This window comes from Sciurus carolinensis, chromosome 11 (assembly GCF_902686445.1).
Source record: "Sciurus carolinensis chromosome 11, mSciCar1.2, whole genome shotgun sequence".
Taxonomy (NCBI): Eukaryota; Metazoa; Chordata; class Mammalia; order Rodentia; family Sciuridae; genus Sciurus; species Sciurus carolinensis.
In genome coordinates, this window is record NC_062223.1 from 128,680,441 (window position 1) to 128,706,301 (window position 25,861).

A 25,861-nucleotide genomic window follows, 5' to 3' on the forward strand; every position below is an offset into this window, starting at 1 on the left:
GTTTTCCAACCCATAAACTCAATATATCTCTCCAATCGTTTGGGCCTTCTTTAATTTCTTCCAGAAAGGTTCTGGAAATACTTAGAATACTTGAAAATCCAGATTTTTTTCCCAGATATATCCTTAAGTATTCCATATTTTTATGCTATTATGAATGGATGTTATTTTATTGTCTGACTGATGTTAAATGTTGTTAGTCTACCTTGACAGTAATAAGGTTCTCAAAGTAGTTGTCTCAAATACTAATATCTAAACACATATCACATATTTTAAAGACAAAAATTACTTTCCTTTATAAGTTGAAAATTTATACTTTTTCAAAACTGTATATGTATATAGGTAATTATATTATTTGTAGATTTTATTTCAGGATCACAAGAAGGGATTTCACAAAGTACCTATCATAAAGAGAGGGTATACTGTGTGATGAGATTAAGAGCTACTGTCCCCAGTCATCCTCCTATCAACTGCTTTCAAGAAATTCAGTGTGACATATCCTGATGCTATCAATTAACAAAAAGCTATCCATTAGGAAATTTATCTCAAAATATCCACTGTTAATGGCACTAAAAGAAAAATTAAAACATCAGCAACAATAAAGAAAATAAATTAAGAAAATGTACATATTTGCATGATCTACAGAAGGAAAAAACAAAACTGGAACTCAACTATATTTTGATCCTGGTTATACCACCTAGTTACTATTTTTGTGAAACAAAAATTTCTTTGTTTCTAGATTTCTATCATTGTAAAATGAAAGATTATAACCAGATGAACCACTATCATCTTTTCTACTATAGAAATCTATGAGTCAGACAAGCAGAAGTTTCAAAAGTGTTGACTAAATTACTACTATGATCTGATTTTTGGCCAGAATGCCTGTTTCAATGTAAGCTCTGCACTAAAGAGCAAGGTAATAGTGAGCTAGCTGTTTCACCCCTCCATGCTGCAGTTTCCTCCATTCATAAAATGAGATAACAGCACCTTCTTCATGAAGCATGAGAACTAAAGGTTTAAAAAAAAGCACATAGAATAGCACGTGTAAGAAGCACTCAAGAAGTGTTTGTAATCAGTTTTTAGTGTCACACGTTCCCTCTTCTCTTCAATTTATGTAACATTATGCAAATTTACTATATAATATTACATCCCATTACTTAATTGGAGAGGAAATATTTTGCTCTACTTGATTTTAAATAATAAAAAGGTACAGCTTTGTATTCCTGGATATCAGGGGGTAGAGTCCCAGCTATCTGCCCTTCTGAAGAAAGAAGACTTTTAACCATATTAAACTCTGTGGTAAGGAAACTTTTATTGTCCAAGAATTGCTTCTCTGATATTTATGAAAAAAATAAAAACAAAAACACACAACATTCTGAGTTAATTATGAAAAGTAAAACAGTTGGAGAGTCCACAGAACATGACCTGTATCAATTCCGTTAATCTCCAAGTGAGATTTTAGCCACTAGATTAACTTCCTGGCAAATGTGTTTTAAGGAGAATTTTCTGTGAAAAGAGGCAACAGAACAACTGCTATACTATTGCCTGTTCACTCTATCTGCACAGGATGAACAATAGGAGGCTTGGTCAGGGGTACCCACATTTCTTACATGCAAATCATCTGAGGAACTGTTAAAAATTTAGATTCTGCCCCATCCCCTAAGATTCTGATGATAAATATACAGTTTTAACACTTTTCTCAGGTCATTCTGATGCCAGTGGTTCCCAAATCAAACTCATAAAACTGCACCAGAGAAATAAATCATGTTCAAAAATATTAACGTCATATTTGTATTATGCCTTTTACCTAAGAAAAAATGGCTCTCAGAGGCCTTACCCCACATTCTCAACCATAGTCTACACACAGGAGAGTAAGTCTGGGAGTGATGCTTATGGCATAAAGTGAAGAGGGGTTTTTTTTCCCCCCCTTCAGTTTATCATATAATGAAACATCTCAAAAAAAAAGATAAAATATTCAATATACTCCTTAAGAGATAATTATACAGATTTCAGAATTTCAAATTACTGTAGTTAATATAATTTCACACTTCCTACTCCCATAAGTTTAAGAAAAGAAAGAGTGTTAGGGTATAATTAAACACATGGATGAACTTATCCTTCTGTTTCCATGGCTAAATTATGGTCTGGACTAGGACAATACATTGAAAAGAACTTAGCAAAATGCTGATCTCTACCAACCACCAGTCAACTAACAGTTTACCTAGAGCACACATAGATAAAAATACAGAGGTCTTACATCCTGCCCCAAAACTACCAAAACAGAAATTTTGGGGTTTAGGCCCTAAGATTTAATTTCTCACTCTCTCTCTTTGGTGTGTGTGTGTGCATGCATGCATTACTAGGGATGGAACCCAAAGCTTCATGCATCCTAGGCAAATACTTTACCACTTTGCTATAGCCCCAGGCTGAGATTTAATCTTTCTAGTATGTTCCCCTATTGATTCTCATGCACACTACAATTTGAGAATCAATGGCAGAGAGCAGAATTAATTATTGGTAACCAAATGATGAAGACAGCAGTGCTGTATGCCCTTGAGCATATTCAGCAAATGCTATTTCTTAGACTAACTTTATTTGTAATTTAAGGTAACAATGCAACTCCATTAAACCCCTTTTAACATTGCTAAACCCAACCCTGCTCAAAAACTTGACAGTTACCAAATGCCAGTGAGGGTGCCAGGTAGCAGAACTCTTTTTCATTGCTGGTGGGAATGAGGAACGGTACAGCTATTTTGAACACAGTTTGGTGGTTTCTTATAAAATGGAATATATTCTTACTACATGATAAGCAATCACACTCCTTGGAATTTACCCAAAGGACTTGAAAACTTAGGTTCACATGAACTTCCACATGAATGTTTATAGCAACTTTATTCATAATTGCCAAAAACATGGACGCAATCAAGATTCCTTCCATAGGTGAATAGATAAATAAATTGTGGTATATCCCTAACACCAAATATTGGATAGTGATTAGAAAAAAAAGATCTACAGAACCATGGAAAGACATGTAGGAATCTTAAACACAAATTACTAAGTGAAAGAAGCTAATCTGAAAAGATCATATGACAACCATATGACATTCCAAAAAAGGCAAAACTATGGAGACAGTAAAAGATCAGTGGTTACCAGAGTTCAGAGAGAGGGAGGCATGAACAGGTTAAGCACAGGAGAGTAACTGAAGGATAGCTACACTATTCTGTTTGAAAATAAAATGGGGACACGTGCCTTTAGGCACTTATCAAAATGCACAGAATATGCAACACCAAGAATAAAGACTAATGTAAATGATGATTTATAGTTAATAACAGTATATAGATACTGGTTCATTAAAAAGCAAGCCAGAAACTGTTATAGTAACTGTGGATAGGATTTGAGGCTTGCATTATTATTACCTATCTGCTCTGGCCTGGGTGTTCCTCAGACCACTTTTCTAGAAATACTGCTTTACCACAAATTCAGGTGAACACAGTCAACAGCTGACATGAGGAAAAGGTCAGTATTTGTCAATTCTATTCATTATATTGTAAAGTAAGATGTAAATAACAGGAAAATTGTAGGAAAAGTAACTCTATAAAAGAATTCCATGAACTATCTGCTCAATTATTTTGTAAACCTCAAACTATACTAAAATCGAGTGTGTTTATTATTTTTTAAAAATACTAATACTTTTAAATACTAAAGAAAGTCACTACACAGAAACTGCATAGCACTAGTTCACAGCAGCATAAAGGAAAAGTTTCTGCAAGGAGACCTGAACCCTACCATGCCCTGATAGCCAGCCCGAAAAGAGACAACAAGAAAAAAGTAGTGTGGTCTGCGGAGATAGCTCAGCTGATAGAGTGCTTGCCTGCAAGCACAAGGCCCTGAGTTCGATCGCCGGTACTGCAAAAAAAAAAAAAAAAAAAAAAAAAAAAAAAAAAGTAGTGTAAGGTAACAGGTCATAAGGTAACAGGCCATGAGGCTGAGCAAAACTCAGAAAGTTCTCAGAAAGACATTACAGAAAGCTGCTCAGCAATACTCAGAATGGAACACCTCAATGGAATTTGCCTCTGCCATGGGAAGCAGCAGCCCATTGCAGCTATTGCTCCCCATTTTTTTCTTCCAATCAGCACCCAATGATCTTCATCCCCAGGAAGACCACTGTTTGGGCCACCCCCATGTCCAATAAGCCCTTCATCTCCTCTGCACCACGAGGGAAGACGAGCTGCACCACTGTGCATCCTTCTCTGTGGTCTGCAATCAGAGCCCAGTTTGCAAGTAAGCAGAATCAGTCAAGCTGGCTGACGGAGGTGTGCTCTTCCATGCCAGACAGCCTGCTTCCACTGAGAGAGGTTTCAGTGGGTCACCTGGAGATCCTCTCCCGAAGACATATACACAAGACTGCACTCCTCCAGAAACCCCTCCGAAACCTCCAGGGAGAGTCCAGCTGGGCCCTGAAGTTCTCCAAGGAACTTCAGTCCAGCTCTGATGGTGGATCAACCCACCTATCATGAGTTAATTGTATCTATCCTGAATTCTTTTGCTGAATTCCCAACTTCCATAGTTCTGAACTATGGCAATATTTAGAGTTAAGCCTTTTAATGAGGTAATTAGGGCTAAATGAGGTCATATTGGGTGGGCCCTAATCTAACTGGACTGCTGTCCTTATAAGAAGAGGAGATTAGGACACAAAGACACCCACATACACAGAACAAATGCCATGTGAGGATATAGCAAGAAAGGCCTCAGAAGAAATCAACCCTGTAAACACCTTGATTTTGAACTTCTGACTTTCAAAACAGTACAAAAATAAATTTCTGTTATTTAAGCCATCCAGTCTGTGGTATTTTCTTATGGCAGCCCTAGCAAACTATAACAGTACCTAACAGACAAATGAAAGAATGTTAGAAACAGTCTTGCCCAGTAATAGGAAAAACAAAATCTCAAACGCATATTTATAAAATATACATGACTGTTTGTATTCTGAATTTGTATGACCCACCTACCTTAGAATTTATGAAATACCAAGAATTAAGATATAATTTACATTAGAGAAATTTAATAATGACCTTCTGAAAGGGGTCACATAAAAATGCCCCTATAAAGAACATGTTTCTCTAATACTTTTACACTGTTAGCTAGTTTTTTAAAATTAAAAGTTTTAAGTAGCTTTTGATGTACTATATCTACTATATAAAGGTAAGGTCTGCTATGCCTAGAGTGTGGTTGGTAGCTCTGCTGAGGTCCTCCGAGCTACTGCAGAAGGTCTCAGGGAATCCACGTAGGCCAGCGCCACAGGGCTAGAGGTCCAGTGGGCTAATCAGGGCAGCTACACTGTCACTTCTACTCACACTGGGGCTCTGTATGAGATTCTCTCTGATTAACCTTCCTACTAGTTAAAAAATATAAAGTACGAAAATCATCCAAATAAACTATTATTCCAGTGATTTTTAAACTTGAAAATCAGGACATAAAAGGGCTGTAAATTACAATTATCATGTACATGGAGAATTAAGATTTTCTTCCACTTTCACCAGATTTCTCGGGAGGGGCACATCCTCAGAATATTTAAATACCTGTTGAAGGTAGGGAACTTCATCAGTTGCCTGAGGAAGAGCTTTTCCCCAGCATACAATTTATTAATCATTACATAAAAACTTAACTAACACACAGTGACAACAATGTTCTGTCAATAAACAGGTATGATTTGTACCCTCAACTGGGTAATCTTTACCACATTCCTTGTTGGTTGGGAAGGAAAGATGTTCTTTTCTACAGCACAGAAAACTAAAGTGAAGAGAGTTAATAATTTGAGAGTAAATGTAGAAATCATGCTTAGTGCTCTTCAAGCAAAGGAACAGAGCAGACTTGGATTTAGTTTCCACTTCACCCATCACTTACTGGCTGTTTATTAACCCTCTTAAAAACTGTCTTCTATCCATAAAAATAGGAAATGAAAAACTACCTGGAAGTTTCTTGAAATTAAAGAACACACTGCATGTGAAATGCCAAATGCTTTCTGTGCAGCAGATGCTCAAGAAGTCTCCCAACTCCTACCTTCCCCTGCAATTAACCATGGGCACTCTTACAGATGGACTAGTGTGTAGGAAAAGCAAGGCATAGGGAACCATGTGGATTCTTTACTTAAAATACTGGACTCCTTTAAAAAAAAAAAAAGTTTTGACAGTGACATTTAAAGTCTTGCTGCCTGTTTCATGGGCACCAGCACAGCAACTGCTCTTCTCACAGGCACACTCCACCTTGACCTACAGAGTCAGCATTGCCTTTCTGAGACCAATCAAGACGAAAAATAGCATTCTTACAGGAGCAAGTTTTTATTACCAATGACAAATCTCCTTGAATTTAAAAACTTGTTTTTATTTTAAATACAGTGTTTTGGCAATAAACTAAGTTATAACAGTTTTAGAATACTTAATTTCTGACTTTAAGGGAATTAGTTATTTAGGTAGTGAACTTATTTTGTAAGTCTAAATAAAATAATTAGGAAGATAAGTCTATAACTAGCATACAGTCATTGATCACTAACTGTTACACAAATAAAGAATAAACTTGCTACTATTTTTATAATCATAAAATTAAAATGTTGAGAAGGAATGGAGAGATTTTTAAGGGGAACCTTCTGGTTTTAAGAAATTCAATTCCAAAAAAACGAATAACTTGTTAAACTGCTACATATAGTTTTTTATTACAGAAATGTATAGATAAAATTAAATTTCTAAAATGAAAAACAATTATTTAAATTTTATATCAACATTTATTGAGCAAAACACACACACACATACACACCCCACCAGGCCTGGTCTAAGTACTTTATACTTTCATCTTTACACTTTTAACCTTCATGACAAGTCTGTATGAAAAAATACTGTCCTGCAACCCCCATTTTACAATAGGGAAACAGAAAAACAGATCTTAAATAACTTGCCCAAAATAACACAGGATTAAAGTCCAGGTAATCTAGCTCTGTACCCCCCAATTAACCCCATGCTATACTGTTTCATGATATTAGCATTTGTTTATAAAATACATTTTATAAGAGCTAATAATCAGGATTTTTAAATATGTAAAGCTCAAAGTATTTTTATAATAGTAATCAAATTTCTAATATACAGTACAAGTAGTTTGCTTGTGCATTTCACAACACTTTCATAGGGAAACCACCCCCCCACACACACATATACCATGGATTAAGAACATAATTTTAAGGCATTTTCAGAGGATCCTTTATAAGATAAAAGAGATCCCATACATCCTATGAAAATTAGTCCTAAGTTAATTTGAAAGATGCCATTGTCAGGTCTTAAATTAAACAATTTACATGTATACAGAAAAAATAAAAGAGAGGACTTTAGACTCTACTGTTGTTCTGCAATTAATACAATAAGTTTCTGATAAGATTTATAATACATTTTTATAGAAAATTTGATCAAACTGATTTATTTTAAAAAAGGAAATATCTGTCAATCATGAATTAAAACTAGTATTAAGCCAAGCACGGTGGTGCATGGCTGTCATCCCAGCAGCTCGGGAGGCTGAGGCAGGAGGATCTCGAGTTCAAAGCCAGCCTCAGCAAAAGTGAAGCAATAAGCAACTGAGTGAGAACCTGTCTCTAAATAAATACAAAATAGGGCAGGGGGTGTGGCTCAATGGCCAAGTGCACCGAGTTCATTCCCCAGTACCCACCCACCTCCCCCAAAAAACTAATACTAAAAGCAAGGAAGAGTCACATGACTAACTGTCAGAAAGCAGTTCATGGGCATGAGACACTGCTCACACTGACAAAGTAATAAAGGAGGAGGAGAGAACAAAATCACAAAAGCAACTAGAAATGGAAATCTGGTCTAATGCCATTATCATCTGCATATTTCTGTCCCTACAGATAACATTTCTGATGACAAAGTCCACGGGCAGTACACCTTAGAAATAGAATTAGTAATGACATACAGATAAGTGTTCTTAGAATTTTCCACACCTAATGTTTTGTTGCTTACCTGAAATCCATGCTTGCCTCTCCACCATGTACTTAACACTTTGGGGGGCATATCAATAACAGAAACAATGTCTCCCACCTAAGAGAATCAAAATTTTTATAAAATTGTTTTAGTTAAATTTTAAACCAATTGCTGTATCTTGAATTTAAATTTGAACTGTACAAAAGGACAAAGTACCATTTTATGCTCTGGCTAATAACTTCTGGAAAAATTCATTATCTCCTTTAAAATAATTTAATAATTTTACCTTTTGCTAAGGAAAGTTTAAAAAAGTGTTAAGCAACACAAAAACTTGATCTCACTAAGTCATGTGTGGTAACTTCAGAAAGCCAGTTTTTAGATGAAGGTTTTTTTAATGCTAGGTATCATGCCATCATCATCATCACTTATGCTTTAAAATACTGTCTCCAACTTATGATGACTGGACTTCACCACGGTGCAAAAGTGACATGCACTCAGTAGAAACTGTGCTTCAAATTATGAATTTTGATCTAGCAATATGTGGTACTCTACTCTTCTGTGATGCTGGGCAACATGGAGCCTCAGCTTCAGTCATGTCAAAAGGGCAAACAACTGTGTCCTTGTTGCTAAGCCAGGATGTTCAATAGGTTAGGCATGTTTGATATACTTTCTCTGAACAGTATTTTCCACTTAAAATGGGTTTAGTGAGGCATAACCCCATGCTAAGTTGTGGAGCTGCTGTACTTTGTTACCACTGTCACTGGAAGTAGTAAGATTCACTTACGGAAGTTTCAAATACTCATATTTAAAACAATAATATATTAATAATATATTACCAAGTGCAAGTCATTATACTGAGCACTTGATATACTTTATTTAATCATATAGGAAAAGCCCAAGATGACAATTTCATTCTTTTCAACAACCCACTGTAATCCAGCACTCCAATATAGACCTTTCTTCGTTGTAAAAAGCAAACTACTGCGTTTACATGAATATTTTAAAAATTTCAATCAAAATAAGTTAATGTTTTATATAAGTTATATTCTTCAATCAAAACAAGTGCTGTCATCTATGAAAAAAACATAGTTAAATACTTGAGGGCACTGTTAACTAATCTACAGCACATTTTTAGGAACCTGCATATTCACACTGATTTCTCAAGTTATGACTAAGCCATCTTCACAGTCATATTTGCTAAGAGATATGGTATCTTTGAAGATCTGCATTTCTTTCTGTACAGAACCTCAAAGTGTAGTCTGAAAACCATTCAGAAGTTACACAGTAAAAACTGACACTCTTCTATCTTAATTTTTTGAATAATTGTTAGCATTTGTCTTTCATCACCTGAGACATAGTTTTAGAGGAAGAAATGCAATTCCCCTCCTTTTACATCTGATAGCAAGAAATATTCATTTCACCCTCCATCTGGTCTTTAGCTCGATCTTTCAACAAACATTTTTAAAAGGTATCATTGAGTATCACTGTTTTTAAGCACTAAAAACAGAAAGATCATGCTTTCAAGAGGTCCACTGAAATAAACAGGGGAAAATCTATGATTAAATGTAATAAGTGATGTGTCACAGATAAGCCACATAAACAATTCTAAATGACATTCAATCTAGTTTTTGGAGGTATTATCTGCATGCAGGAATGTGAGGGAGATCAAGGATGGCTTTCTAGAAGAAGTGAGACGCTGAGTGTTGAAGGATGAATATGATCATTTAAACAAAAATAGAAAATTTTCCAGGCTAAAAAATAAAGGACTACAGAAAAACCTGGTGCTTTTAATTTTTTAAAATTAAGTAAATGATTAAAACACTTAAGCATGGGGCTAGAAAGGTAACAGGGACCAGAGAACAAACAGCACTCTTTAATTATTTACCTCTAACGTCAGTTCATCTGGAGCCCGAGCAGTATACCTCTTGATAACATGGGCAGCACCAACAGCAGGAGTGTTGATGGATGATTCCTCATGAACTAAAAGATGATTTCCCTTATTATCAATCTGGAATGAAGCACACATACTATGAGATGGTTAAAGACATGGAACCTGCACAACTTTCTCTGACTACCTATAAAATATAATTCAATTTAATTTAAACAGATAATAATTCTAAAAGTCTTTAAAAAACACAAATACCATTATTGGATAGTTAATGTATGACAGTCACTGTGCTATGGCATATAATATATATAATTTCAACACTAAAGTTGGAAGAGGTTAAGCAATTTATGAAAGATTAAAATACTTTTACAAAAACACACAGTATGTAATGGAAAATTCAAGGTCAAAGTACAAATTGATCTGGCTCACAGTTCAATATCCTTTTTACTTTCCTTCTTGTCTTCCCAATTTCTACTGGGAGTAGAGAATACATAACTATATGCAAATTAAACACAAATATCTAACATATTTACAGGCTAATGTTTCCCTCAACATGCTCTTAAGTCAGATCCTTTAAAATAGCTTGTTTATAAATAACTGAAAAATATTTTCAATTATTAACTGGGTGATGTAGTGCTTATTATAATCCCATCAACTTGAGAAGCTAAAGCAGGATAGCAAGTTCAAAGCCAACCTCAGTAACTTAGCAAGATTCTGACTCAAAATAAAAAAATAAAATGGGTAGGAATATAGCTCAGTGGTAAAGTTTCAATTCCCTGTACCAGAAATTTTTTTAAAAAATCAATTATTAAGTAAACTGGAAAATACATAATTTGCTCAATGTATATACATTAATATACTGAATGCCAAAAAAAGTATCAAGTCATAAAATATATTAAAATTCATTTTGTAAATTATCAAAGGATAGTTGAGATAAAAAACATTTTATCCATCCTCCCAGATGAGAACTCCATTTCTTTGATTACTGACACTCAACTATCAAATTAATATTAAATCTTAGTAAGTAATTTTAAAATAAATTTTTATAAGAAGTGAATTAGGTAATACCTCCATCCAAGTAAGGGCAGGCCCACAGTTGATCTTGTTGCCAGCAATAGCTGAAAGGCGAGACAGGTAAGCCACGAGCATCTGAGTGACTGACTGCAGAGAGAGAGTTCAGTGTTACTCGGAGGAAAGATACTGCACTCTCTGGCAGAGAAACTCTGAGGTGAACTGGTCTTTGAGGAGAGGGGAGGATCTACAGATCTTGAAGCATTTCATGGTTACAGAGATCTTCACAGAGGACTGCCACTGAAACTATGGGCACTGACATAATGATTCAGACCCTGTTTCACACGGGGCTTTAACTTTTTACCCCTTATCATCAATGGTCATGCCATTCTATAACTTCTAACTTACTGCTGTACTTTTGTAATGAAAATATAAAAAGATGTGTATTACAGATCCATACTTGACTTTTCTGCCTAGCTTTCCCCTGCTTCCCAGAAACCTTGTTCTCCAAGACTCTCTATAATCTTCTATGCCCATGGCCAGGCAGGAGCGGCCATGTTCATACATGACTCCGTTGAACGGTTCATTGTCCATGAAATTTGAGAGTCTGAGAAAAATGAAGAAATAAGCAGAGGTGGTAAATGAATATGGAGACTTCTAAGTTTTCTATGTAAGAAGGAATCTGTGATTCTATGACATCCCTAAGCTCCTGATGCAGGATCAGTCCCTACATGACTGATGATGGCTCTTCTTTGCCCTATCTACTTAAACTTCTTGGAATTAATTTTAAATTTAAAATGACTTTCCCCCAGGATTTAGAAGATATCCTTGCATTGTTTTCAAGTCAACTGCAGCTGAGAAGTCTAATGCTTAAATCTTGTTCTTTTGAGAGGAAAAAAAAATTGCTTTTTGCTCTATGGATAGTTATAGGATTTTTCTCTATGTTTTGACATTTTGAAATTTCACTACAGGGTTTCTTGGTGTGTGAGTTCTTTTGCTCACTATATGGCAGCACTCATGGGCCCTCTGAATCTGAAAACATGTTTTTCTTCATCTCTAGGGAAATTTTTAATATTAATTTTTATTTTATTTTTATTTCTTCCCATCCAATTTCTTCTCCTATAATCCCTATAAGAAGAAACTACTCTGGGCCCATTCTCCACAATTTTCAACTATACTCTCAAAACTTTTTAACTTTTTTGTCCCTTTCAAGGCCATATTCTTATAAATGACTTGACTTGACCTCAAGCTCATTAATTCTCTCTTTAGGTAATCTATATCCACTTTATATATTGTTATTCACATTTGTTATTATTAAAATTAAAAGATCATGTGTTCAGTTACAAAGTTTCTGATTATCTTGTTTTACAAAAATCTACTCTCATTTCATGGATATGATAACTCACTTCCCCTCAGAAAAGAGCAATAATGTATTCAAAGGCCTTCTGATGTACATTCTTCTCAGTTATATTTTGCTCACTTTATATTTGCATGTAAAAAATTCTAACTTACCTGTCTTCTAAAATCATTATGTATAGGTTTTAGACTATATTGTCTCTTTCCCATAAATTTCATCCCACCTACTTTCAAAGACTCCTCACAATTTTTGACTCCCCAACAGAACTTTTTGTTGACTAATGCTATAAAGAATTTCTTTTTTCTTTTTAAATTTAAAAAAATCTTTTGTCAATCCCCAGCACCGCAAAAAAAAAAAAAAAAAAAAAATCTTTTGTTTTTTGCTAGAAATACTTAGCAGAAATGGAAACATGCATACACATACAACCTGCCATTATAAACTACTCAAACAGCACTGGTTGAATGTGGATTTTCTGTTTACTAGGAAGTAAACATATTTCATATTTTTGCTTTCATGTTCTCATGCCCTATTTGAAAATGTTTTTGCTAATATACAGTACCTGTTTACATATCATTATGAGGATTTCCCCTTTATAAAATTATACACTGAACCTACTTTAATTCTAAACATTCTACTAATGTTTTGGTTATAAAATAGATATATGATCTCAGGAATGGCCCTAAGTGTTCAACATAAACTTTTATTTAGTACACAGACAAAAATTTGTACTAACTCATATGTAGTGATCACTTTTGCTTACCTCTGGACTGTCCTTAAGACTGTCAGAACGGGGAAGCTCTGAGAGCTGGGAAAATCGTCGGTCATAAATACAAAGATGAAGATGCTTATCAAGTACCCGAAAATCTTCGTAACTTCTTTTAACAATCCAACTTTTGCCCTATGGGTAGGGAAGAAAGACTCCTATAATTCATCTTTTGTCTGGAAATGCTTTGGTGACAGGACTTATTTTATAATGGTTGTTGTTTACTCCTGAGACTTCATACTTTCTAATGAGAAGTTTCTATTAAAGTGATAGTAAACAGTTAAACTCTAAAACACTCCAGTGAATTATATTATACTGAAGGGTCAATATGAAAAACAAGGTAGAACTTTCCATTAACCCTCTTCCTACTACTGGTCAAAGTCCACAGCCTCTATTTGAGAATAACTGCTAGACAGAAAACAGTGCATGACTTAAACCTATGGGAAAAACCATAAAATAACTTTGAATCAGAGAATACTTCCTAAAATTAAAGAAAAATAAAATCAGTTTACTGATTAGTTATTACAAACATTTTCTATTACTGAGACTGGAAATATACTCAAAATCAAAACTATAGAACTAAACTTCTGACAAAGTATTAACTTCCAGATTATATAGGATTATCAAGCAATTTAATAGCAAAAGAATAAAAATAATAATAACCAGATCTTAAAATGGGCAACAGACTAAACAAACATTTCTCAAAGAAGATATAAAAATGGCCAAAAGGTTTATAAAGGTTTATTTATGACATCACTAATCATCAGGGAAATATAAATTATAACTATAAAATGATACATCATTCCAGTTAGAATACCTGTTATTAAAAAGACAAAGACAACAGGTTCTGGTAAAGATGTGGAGAAAGGGGAACATGTGTATATCGTTGGTGGAAATATTAGTATAGCTATTATATAATACTATGGAGGTTCCTCAAAAAATTAAAAATAGATTTACTATATGGTTTGACATTTCCACTACTGTGTATATATCCTATATATTTTAAATTCATATCAAAATGTCAAAGAAATATATGCACTCCCATGTTCCTTTGCAGTACTATGCACAATAGTCACATTATGGAAACAATTTAAGTGTCCACCCATGGATGAATGGATAGAAAAAAAATGTGCTGTATATATATATACACCCACAACTGAAGATTAATTTAGCCTTACAAGAGAAGGACATTCTGTCATTCACAACAGTAAGTATGAACCTGGAGAACATTTGCTAAGAGAAATAAAGACAGGCCAAAAGAAAAAAAAAAAAAAAATCCTACTTATATGTGAAAAAAAAGTTCTCACTTATATATGGAATCTAAAACAGGGAAACTCATAGAAATAGAGAACAGAATGGTAATTATCAGAAACTGAAGGGGAAAGGGATTTCAGAAAGAATGGAGAGATATTCGTAAAAGGATAAAGCTGTAGCTAGTCAGGAGGAATAAATGCTAAGAATATAGGGTGAAATAAATTCGGAATGGAGTCATAAAAAAAAATGGTTGGTCTTCTTTCCTTGGGACATTCCTCCTATATAGATTTTTAAAATAAATTTTTAAAAGAGGTGTTAAAATATATTGTTTTGTGCTTTATGATTTATTTGGCCAATTCAATTTTTAGCTCATTTTGGCTTTGTTTTACCAGGCATCACATGAAAATGTGAAGCTCATGAAAATAATATTATTGATTCAGGTATATTTCAGAAATGATCATGTTTCATCAGATTGCAAAATCAAGTTGGATTTCTGGTTTCTGATCTGGCATAAAAGAAGTTTAAAAGTCACCATTCCATCCTAACAACTAAAAGCTGAAAAAAACTGAAAATCAACAAACCTTAGGTCCATTAAAGGGCAAATCACTGACCCTCAAATTGGTGAAAGACAGGTAAATACAGAGAATCATAACTGTTATAACTGGAGCAGAAATCCACTTTTACCAGAGATGGAGTAGAAGAACTTAAACTGTAACTGCTAAGTTTCTGGAGGCTCAGGAATGATAAGACTAAGAGGAAAATCTCCAGGGAGTCCAGTCTCCAGGAGGAACCACATCACTTAGTGAATTTTACCTTCACAAGCTCTACCAGGTCCTCACAGTAAACATCAGAGAAAATCTCCTCAAGCTTCCAGAAAGGGGAGCAGAAAAGGGACTGAACTTCAGTTCACTCTAGTAATACTGTGCACTTGCTAAAAGGGAACTGATCAGCACATGACACAGTTCATGAGCACAGGTTCACTAAAAGAATGAGACCTAACCATAGAGTAGAATGCTTCTCCTCCCCGCTACACCTTACCACCATCGCACTAAAGGTTTCATTACTGCAATTTCTTTCATCTAGTATATTATGTCCATCTTTCTTTTCTTTTTTAACCTTATTTTTTAATTAATTTTGTATGTGATGCTGAGGATCGAACCCAGTACCTCATGTGTACTAGGCAAGTGCTCTACCACTGAGCCACAATCCCAGCCCTCATGTCCACCTTTCAACAAAGAAGTACAAAGTAAATGAAAAGGGGAAAAAAAACAATTTTCAAGAGAATGAACAAGCATCAACAAGAATCAGATATGGCAGAAATGTTGCAATTATCAGACTGGGAATTTAAAAGAACTATGATTAATATGCTAAGGGTTTTAGCAGAAAAAGTAAACAAATGCAGAAGCAGATTACTAATACAAGCAGAAAATGACACAGAAGAAATACATAAAGGAGCAAAAGCAATCTCTGAAGCAATCACAACTAAGTATTTCTCCCAACTAAAGTCAGACACTAAATTACAGACCCTGGAAGCTCAGAGAATACAAAGCAGGACAAAAGCAACAACACCAAAAAACTACACCTAGGCATATCAAATTCAAACTTGAAAAATTCAAGAAAAAGAAAAAGTCCTGAAAGAAGTCAGAGAAGAAATCCACCTTACCTAGAGGAGCAAAGATAGGAATTACATTCAACTTACCTTAAGAAACCACAGAAACAAAAGAGCATGGCATAAAATATTTAAAGAGTTGAAAGAAAAAAAAAAAAAAACAACCTAGAAAATTCTGTATCCTGTAAAGGTTAATTGGGGTCCAGCTATAAGGGTTAAGGGGAGAGCTAATAAAGAGGCAAGCACACATGATGGCAAAGAGTAAGAAGTGGCTCCCGTGGGAAAGCCAGTCCAGTTTATTATCTATTCCAGGGTCCTATCAACTTATCTAGGTTACATAGTACATTTAGTTTTGTGCATGTGCAGGTCACATAACTTGCTTGCTTCTCATAGTCCACTACTACCAAAGGTTATTATAACAAGATAATGCCTCCAGGCCTCAAGGACAGAGGAGTTGTAGAGCATCTCTAAGTCATTCAAACAGAGCGCCTTTTGTCCCAAGGAGTATGCTCGACTTGAAGGACTTTCACTCCTCTGTACATTGACTGACCTGAAATCCCTACAGTATCTTATTAAATTATCTTTCACAACTGGAGAAAAGGGGCTGGGATTGTGACTCTGGTAGAGCACTTGCCTAGCATGTGTGAGGCACTGGATTCGAGCCTCAGTACCCATTAAAGTAAATAAGTAAAGGTACTATATCCATCTACAACTTAAAAAATATTTTTAAAACTGGAGGAAAGATTTCACCAAATAAAAATTGAGAAAAGTTGCAGATAGTATATATGTCTTACAAGAAATGCTAAAAGTAGTTCTTCATAGAGAAAGCAAATTATATTGGTAAGAAATTTGTGTTACATTTAATAAAGGTGCTAGAGAAGGAATAAGTGGAGGTAAAATGAACTTTTGTTTTACTTATTCTTAACTGAGCTAACAGATAAGAATCTGTTTAAAATAATAAAATATATTCATTTATGTATATGCATATGAGGTGCATGTGTATATGCTTATGTGTATAGTCTTTGTAAAAGTGAAATAATGACAGTGATGATGTAAGGGATGGGAGAGAGGGATTAGGAATACTTTTAATTATGAAGTACTTGTACACCTGTAAAGTAGTACAGAATTATTTGAAAGTGAAATTGGATTAGTTGTAAATGTATACCGAAAACTTCAGGGCATCCACTAAGAAGAGTTTTTAAAAATATATAATTGACAATGCTAAGAAAGGAGGGAAAAATGGAATCATAAATTACTCAAGTTTCTATAAACATGAAACCAGAGTAGATATAAGTGTTCTTACCACACATAGAAACAAGATGAGGTTATGTTAACTACCTTGGTTGTGATAATCATTTCAAGAATGCATATGCACATCATAACATGTTCTACATCTTAAATATACACAATTTTCATTTGCCCATCATACCACAGTAAAGATGGGGAGGAGAGTACAAAAGTCTAGGACAAGGGCAACAAATAGAAAACAATAATAAATATGGTAGATATTAATCCAGCTATATCAACAACCACTTTAAACATCAATGTTCTAGCACATCAATTAAAAGATTGTCAGAGTGGATCAAAAACAAGACCCAACCACATGTTATCCACAAGAAGCTCACTTTAAATGAGAGACACAGCCCAATACAGTGGGGCACACCTGTAATCCCAGCTATTTGGAAGGCTGAAGAAGGAGGAATGCAAGTTTGAGGCAAGTCTAGGCAACTTAGCGAGACACTGCCTCAAAATAAAAAGAGCAGAGGGTGTAGCTCAGTGGTAGATCACACCTGGATTTGATTCTCAGTACTGCAATAAGTAAGTAAGTAAGTAAGTAAGTAAATAAATAAATAAATAAATAACACAAATAGACTGAAAGAAAGGAATTGATAAAGATATACCATGATGGGGCTGGGGAGATAGGTCAGTCGGTAGAGTGCTTGCCTTCCAAGCACAAGGCCCTGGGTTCGATCCCCAGCACCGCAAGATATACCATGATAACACTAATTTTAAAAAGTAAGAGTAGCTGTATATATCTCAGACAGAGCAGTCTGCAGAGCACAAAAGTTATGAAGGATAAAGAAAGGTAATAGATAATGGTAAAGGGATCAACATTCCAAGAAAACAAAATAATCCTTATTGTGTATATGCCTACAAGCAGAGCATAAAAATACTATGAAGTCAAACTTGATAGAATTGCAAAGGGAAATAGATAATCCACTATCATAGCTGAAGACTTTAGCAATACTCTTGTCAGAAATGGACAGACCTAGCAAGAAAGAACTCTGTAAAGACATAGCTGACTCAATAGCACCATCAATCAACAGGACATACCTGACATTTGTGGACTACTTAACAGCAGTAGATTACACATGCATCTCAGATTCACTTGGAATATTCATGAAGACAGACCACATTCTGGGGCATAAAACACACAATGACAAATTTAAAAGAATTGAGATATACAATGTCCACTGTCAGACCACACGGAACTAAACTAGAAATCAGTAACAAGAGGATAGTTGGAAAATTCCAAATCACTTACAAATTAAATAACACACTTCTAAATAAAACATGAAAAAAGAAGAAATCTCCAGAGAAACTATTAAACATTTTGAACTAAATGAACACAAAAATATATCCAAATTATCCAAATTTGTGTGATGCAGTGAAAGCAGGGCTTAAAGGGAAATATATAGCACTGAATGCATATATTAGAAAAGAAGAAACATTTAAAATAAGCCATTTCAGCTTCACATAGGGAAACTAGAAAAAGAAGAGCAAATTAAATCCAAAGTAAACTAAAGGGGAAAAAACTCAAAAATTAGAGCAGCAATCAGTAAAACTGAAAACAGAAAATCAATAGAGAAAATTAACAAACCAAAAGCTGATTCTTTAAGAATAGTGATAAAATTGACACTCATAGCCAAGTTAATTAAAAGGGGGGAAATTAAAAATAGTAGAAATGGAAGAGGAACATTACTACAGATCACATTAAAAAGGAAATAATACTATGAACAACTCTATACCTGGAAATTTGATAATGTACAAGAAATGGACCAATTTTTTGAAAGACACAAACATGCCAAAACTCATACAAAAGAAATAAGACAATCTAAATAGACCTATTTCTATTTAATAAGCTGAATCAACAATTAGTAGATTTCCAAAACACAAAGCAACAAACCCTGATGGGTTCACCAGTAAATGCTACCAAATATCTAAGGAAGAAATTATACCAATCATCTACAATCTTTGTCAGAAGAAAGCAAAGGAAATACTTCCCAACTCATTGTGCAAGGCCAACAGCCCTTGTAACAAAACCAGACAGATAAAAGACTGTTATTCAAAATATGCAGAGAACTCTTAAAACTCAAAAGAAAGAGAATTTTAAAAAATAGGCAAGAGATCTGGACACCTCACCAATAAAAATATACAGATGGCAAATAAATAAGTATAAAAAAATTGCTCAACATTCTATTACATTAGAGAGTTGCAAATTAGAACAACAAGATACCTATTAAAATGGTTAAAAACAAACACTGACAATAACAAATACTGGCAAGGATGTGGAGCAGCACGAATCCCCATTCATTGTTGTCAGGAATGCAAAATGGTATAGCTAATTTGAAGACCATTTGCCAGCTTTGTAGAAAACTGAACATACTCTTACCATGCAAACCTGCAATTGCATTCCTTAATATTAACCAAATGAACTGGAAACTTATGTTACTACAAAATTCTGCACTCAGTTAATATACTTTATTCATAATTGCCAAAACCTATAAGCAACCAAGTCCTTCAGTAGGTAAATGGATAAATAAATTGTGGTATACCCAGACAATGGGCCAGTTTCAGTGCTGATAACTGGAAATGAGTAATCAAGTCACAAAAAAACAATGGAGGAATCTTAAATACTATTACTAGGTAAAGGAAGCCTATGTGAAAAGGCTACATACCATATGATTTCAACTATGTGACATTCTAGCAAAAACAAAACTATGAACACAACAGAAAGATCAGTGATTGCCAGTGGTTTGTGGGGATAAACAGAGCACTGAGGATTTTCAGGGCAGAAATCTCTTCTGTGTGATGCTATAACATTGGATACACATTATTATATATTTGTCCAAACCCATGGAATAGACAACTTCAAGAGTGAACCCTAATGCAAACTATGAACTCTGGTGATAATGATGTGTCAGTGTAGGTTCATCAACTCTAACAAATGTAGCACTGTTATGTGGGGTGTTAATTGTTAAGTGTGTCAGGACATAGACTATATGCAAATTCTCTGATACCTTCTGTTCAATTTCATTGTGAATGTAAAACTGCTCTAAAAAATAAACCTTTTTAAAAAATAAAGCATCTTTTCTTTTATCAGAGCAGTCCTACTTAAAGAATAAACATAAATAACTAACCATATGAATGCCTTCAGAGCTTGAAAAATAAATGCTGGGATTAAATTTCAAAATGTATTTCCTCATATAACCATGAAAGGACTTCTTTCAACTTCTTAAAATTATTTTTGTGCCACTAAAAAGTCTGCTCTTTTATACAGATTTCCATTTATGAAACTAAAATGTTAATATATTTGCAAATTACTTAAAATGTGTTAAATTTACTAAAAATAAACACCTTGTGCTTTTAGCACCTATTTTTAACACCTAACTTTAAATTTTAAATGTAAAAATATATCCTTAATTATCTAATTTCTAAACAAAACTCTTTAATATATACACCTACCAAAATGTAATTTGCTATGAATTTCTAATGTTAATTAATACCAAGAAATTATTATATCCAAGGATAGCAAAAATCACTTTTTTAAAAAACTTTTTCAGATACACATGACAGCAGAGTGTATTTTGACATATTATACATACATGGAGTACAACTTCCCATTCTTCTTGTTGTACATGATGTGGAGTTTCAATGGTGATGTGTTCATATGTGAACACAGGAAAGTTATGTCCAATTCATTCCACTGTCTTTCCTATTCCCATTCTTCTCCCTTCCCTTCATTCCCATTTGTCTATCCAATTAATTTCTATTCCTCTCCCCCCACCCCCCCCCCACACACCTTATTGTGTTTTAGCATCTGAATTATCAGAGAGAACATTCGTCCTTTGATTTTTTGGGGAATTGGCTTATTTCACTTAGCATGATAGGCAAAAATCATTAGTGACAATGCTGAGGAATAAAGGTGAGAGAAAAGGAACCACCTGCTGTGCTTTCTGAGAATAGTCTTTGTCTTTGTCCTTGGAAATCCCTTTGTCTTGGGGAAGTTACCTGAAAAATAACTAACACCCTGTTATCTCCTTAAACGTATAAAGTTCAGTGAAAAGAGAAAAAGAGAACTGATTCAAATCCTATCCTGGTCTAACCTAAATGCAGAACCTTATGCAAATTATTCAGCATCTATGAGCAACAGTTTACTCATCTGTGAAATGGGAAAAACATCTGCATTTCATAGATGCATTATATTTAAATAAGAATGCTGGAAATCTGCCTAGTATTTTACTCATACACAGAGGCTGTACAAATGTTAAGAGCTTCCCTGCTCCTGCAGTAACAGCATATTCTAAATGGACTGAGTACAGAAGGAAAGGTTTAATACCAAGGAATGCAATTCTGATGGTGGAATTTCAAGCATGGGAACATTAGAATATGGGAGATATTTTGAGACAAGGAAGCACTCCCTTGAAACCAACTGTTTTCCCCATCTACCAAGACATAAAGGAACCTTGAGATTACTGTAAATACTTATAAAAGACTTGATCTACAGAAAAAATAAACTCTTAAATACTGATGAATTCTGATTAAAATATGAAGGTAGTAAATACACTCTAACTTGATTAAGAAAATTTAATGTCAATTAACCTAAAGCTGATAATGGAATGATAAAATATTATTTTATTAAACAATTATTCATATAATAAAAACTACACTTAAAGAAAAAAGAGATCAGAACAGGATTTTCATTAGGCCACATATTAGAATAAATAGGTTTAAATTTGCCACTTTAAAATGAACACTTCACAGAAGAAGATATACAGGTGATCAACAAATATATGAAAAAGTGCTCATCATCTCTAGTAATTAGAGAAATGCAAATTAAAACCACCCTAAGATTTCCTCTAACTCCAATTAGAATGGCTATTATCAAGAACACAAGCAATAAGTGTTGGCATGGATGTGGAAAAAAGGCACACTCACATTGCTGGTGGAGTTGCAAATTGGTGCAGTCACTCTGGAAAGCAATATGCAGATTCTCAAAAAACCTGGAATGGACCCCACTATCTCACTCCTTGGTTTATACCCAAAGGACTTAAAATCAGCATACTACAGTGATGCAGACACATCAATGTTACAGCAGTTCAATTCACAGTAGCTAGATTGTGGAACCAACCAGGATGCCCTTCAATTGATGAATGGATAAAGAAACTGTGGTATATATACACAATGGAATATTACAGTCATAAAGAAGAATAAACTATGGAATTCGCTGGTAAATAAATGGAGTTAGAGAATATCATGCTAAGTGAAACAGGCCAAGCCTAAAGAACCAAAGGCCAAATGTTTTCTCTGATAAGTGGATGATGATACATAATTGGGGTGGGGGCATGCAAGAGAAGAACAGAGGAACTTTGGATGTTGTAGAGGAAAACGGGGAGGGAAGGGGTAGAAGAAAGAAAGATAGTAGACTGAGACAGTATTACCCTATATATGTGTGTGATTATATGAATGGTATAAATCTACATTGTGTACAATCATAGAAATAAAAAGTTGTACCCCATTTGTGTACAATGAATCAAAATGCAGTCTGTAAAAATAAAAATACATAAAAATAAAATGAACACTTAAAAGTTCGTGTTTACTTATTTTTGAAAGATAAAATAGTAGAATACAAAATGCTTTTAGGGCTCAATACCATTGACATTATACTCATAAATATTTTCTTCTATATAGTAGGGCTTAACATAATTGGTATCAGTGTTTTATCTAATTTTGGTCTTATTAAAATATCAACATTTGAGGCAGTAAAGTTTACTTCCTATGTCTCTCATGATATATTCCTGAATTTCCTAGGAATTCTAATAATTTTCATTACTTCCAAACTAAATACACTGTTTCTTGAGAAGTATAAGATATACATAGGAAATAGCATGATTTTCAGAAAAGTGAACAGAATGAAAAGGATTCCCACCCAGAACACCACCAAGGCACAAAATAAGATAGTGTTTCCTCATTCACACAAGTTGATCCACAGAGCAGACGCATATAACAGAATGAAAAGATTAGAGAGGAAATAGCTGAGGCACAACATGCCTATATTAGTGAAGACAATTTATTCTAAATAATGATTAGTAGGAGAAGGAAGGAGCTGCATTAGTGATCAATTCTTTAAGATATCTGACAGTGCTTTATCCATGGTTAATACTCAGCTGAGATACACCTATACAGCTAAATTAGATTTGTGTGCCTAGTATTTGTTCTACTGCTTCTGGATTCATGCTATTCCAGTTTTTAAATATTTTTGTATTTCTGAGACTGTAGTCTCTTGGCCTGGGATTACATTCAGCTGGCCTACCCTATCTCCTTCAGAGTCTTTAGAATGTAAGGTTCCACTGAAAGAGGTGTGTGTGTGTGTGTGTGTAAGGGTGTGTGTGTGTGTGTGTGTGTAGAGAGGTTGGGCAAGGGGTGGGATCCTGTCTGCTGAAGTCATGCAAGAAACTAGATTTGTCAGTTATGTGCATTTCTATAATTCTTCATTAACATTTTGGGATATACTAAAAGATTTTAGAGTAGCCAACCAAATATAAATCATGTTATTAGAAAATGGTGGAAGAGTAGGAAAAACATTATAGCTGTGTTCAAATCCTGGTTCCTTTCTTTAATTTCATGGCGTTGGGGAAGGTATTAACATTCATTGTGATTATTTCATCTTCTGTAAAATGGAAAACAGACTATTTGCCTCACAGAGCTGTTTTAGGAATTAAAAGGATGTGCTGCATGTCATAACTGTGTACTAGACACATAGATAATCAAAAAGTGCCTAGTCAATTTGGGTCTATTCAGTGTGGAAGATACACTTTACATTTCTGGTTTTATAATTTAGAAAGAAGAAAAATTTTAAAGGGCAGATAAAAAGATAAAGGTTCAAAAATAAGGTCTATTGAAAGTAGAATCACTTATCCTCCAGAAAGACATTTAATGTGTCACCATCTAAGCTAACAAAACAAGAAAAGAGGAGGTTAAGGTGAAGGAACAAGAAGTTCGATTAAATAAAAAGAATGTTAAGTATATATTATTAAAAATTAGGAATTAGCACAGATAAAATAGGTGAATAATTAGCTTCTAGAACAGATAGATAACATCAGTATCTAATGATTACCTTATCTTACCTGAAGACTAAGCAATTTTTCAACTCTAGACTCAAAATTCCAAGGAGAGCCAGAAAAAACTGGCAGGCAGGAAAATGAAGTCCTTAGAAGTTCCCACTGCTAATATGCCATACATCTTAAGATAACTACTGCAGGACTTTAGACCTCATTTTCCCATTTGAAAAATTAAAGGGTTTGCTTGTGAGTCTCTCAGTTATTAAAAACATGATTTGGGCTTATAACATGGCTTATGACTGACAGTTTATATACATATGGGAACGCTTCAATGATTACTTAATGAGGCAGAAGAAGTGCAATGACATTATTATAATGTAGTAAATTACTACTTCAAGTGATCTGCAATTTTTTAAGCAGCTGAACAGGGTATTTACAACCAGGAAACTAAATATCTAGGTCACTAATACATGGAAGGACAACTGAGTAATAATTATAAATTCTCATGTATGCCCCAAACAGCATGCTTGACTTTTTAATGAAACAGCATAAGTATTTTTGAGATTATGTTTTGCTAATAAGAATAAAAATATCTGCATTATCTGAGCATATGGAAATTAATGGTGAGAAGAGATGCTAAAATGTGTTAGCTTGTATAAGATTTAATAAATTCATTCCTGACACACCAAACACGTACTCTTGAAAAAGATTTCCATTCATCTATTAGCAATAGTTTATCAGGAAAGAATTTTTCATTATTTTCACCTAAAAATCAATTCACCAATGTCCACAATTCTCACTCTCTTAATAGAACCACCCATCTAGTCAGCAAGGACCTATGTGAGATTCTTCCATGACTTTTATTTCCTTACTTCTTTCCCCCCAGGTCTTATTAATCACCAGACCTTCCATTCACATTCAGCCTATCCACTTTTAGAATTAAATTTCCTGCCCAAAGTTACACAAATCACCAAGATTAAAGGGGTCTGTCACCTATCTACTAAAATGAAAGAGTAAAAGACATGGAGGTATGAAATTTACAGTATCACTAACTTTCAATGCTTTTACAGCAAAAAGAAAATTCATAAGTGTAAATTTGTAGTCCTGTTATTAAAATTTTACAATAAAAAATTAACTAAATATAGAATTTTATGAAATATGACATGAAATTTAGTGATTCAGAGCTGCATCCTCCCTCAAACTGAGACATGACATGCAACAAAACATATATGAAAAATATGTGACTGACTATCTTATATTTATTCAAGCTAAATTTGATTTCCAATCCCAAATTCAGGCACCTATAAATAAATGCACTTATTTCTGAAAGGTTTTCCTTAAAATTCATCAGAACTAAGAATTTAAGTATCTCCCATGTGATATAAGCATCAGACTCTTCTAGATTTTTTTTCCCAAGAATCAAGTTTAATAATGCAAAAAACATGCTTATATACAATTTCTATTCATTCCCACCATCCCGTCCCCCAAAGGCCATATGACAAAACAGCTAAATTCATATAGATTTTGAAATGTGCCCTGTGTTGATTCTGGTGCCCACTCTTCCTAGTGCTGTCTGTCACACCCCAGACACCAAGCCTTAGCCACACATTTCCATTTGTGATGTCAATGGAGTTGTCCTGCACTCTTTTCTTTTCTCTGTTTGG

At 34.2% G+C, this 25,861-nt stretch overlaps 1 protein-coding gene across 3 annotated transcripts in view; it reads right to left on the minus strand.

Moving 5' to 3' along the window:
• Positions 1-25,861, minus strand: part of Arhgap32 (Rho GTPase activating protein 32) — a 274,334-nt gene that overhangs the window by 59,468 nt on the left and 189,005 nt on the right. For all 3 annotated transcript variants that reach the window (XM_047516852.1, XM_047516851.1, XM_047516850.1), the window contains 4 exons: positions 12,990-13,127; positions 10,930-11,022; positions 9,859-9,981; positions 8,013-8,090 (listed from right to left, as the gene is read on the minus strand). In XM_047516852.1, the coding sequence (XP_047372808.1) occupies positions 8,013-8,090; positions 9,859-9,981; positions 10,930-11,022; positions 12,990-13,127 (432 nt within the window). The remainder of the gene's footprint in view (positions 1-8,012; positions 8,091-9,858; positions 9,982-10,929; positions 11,023-12,989; positions 13,128-25,861) is intronic.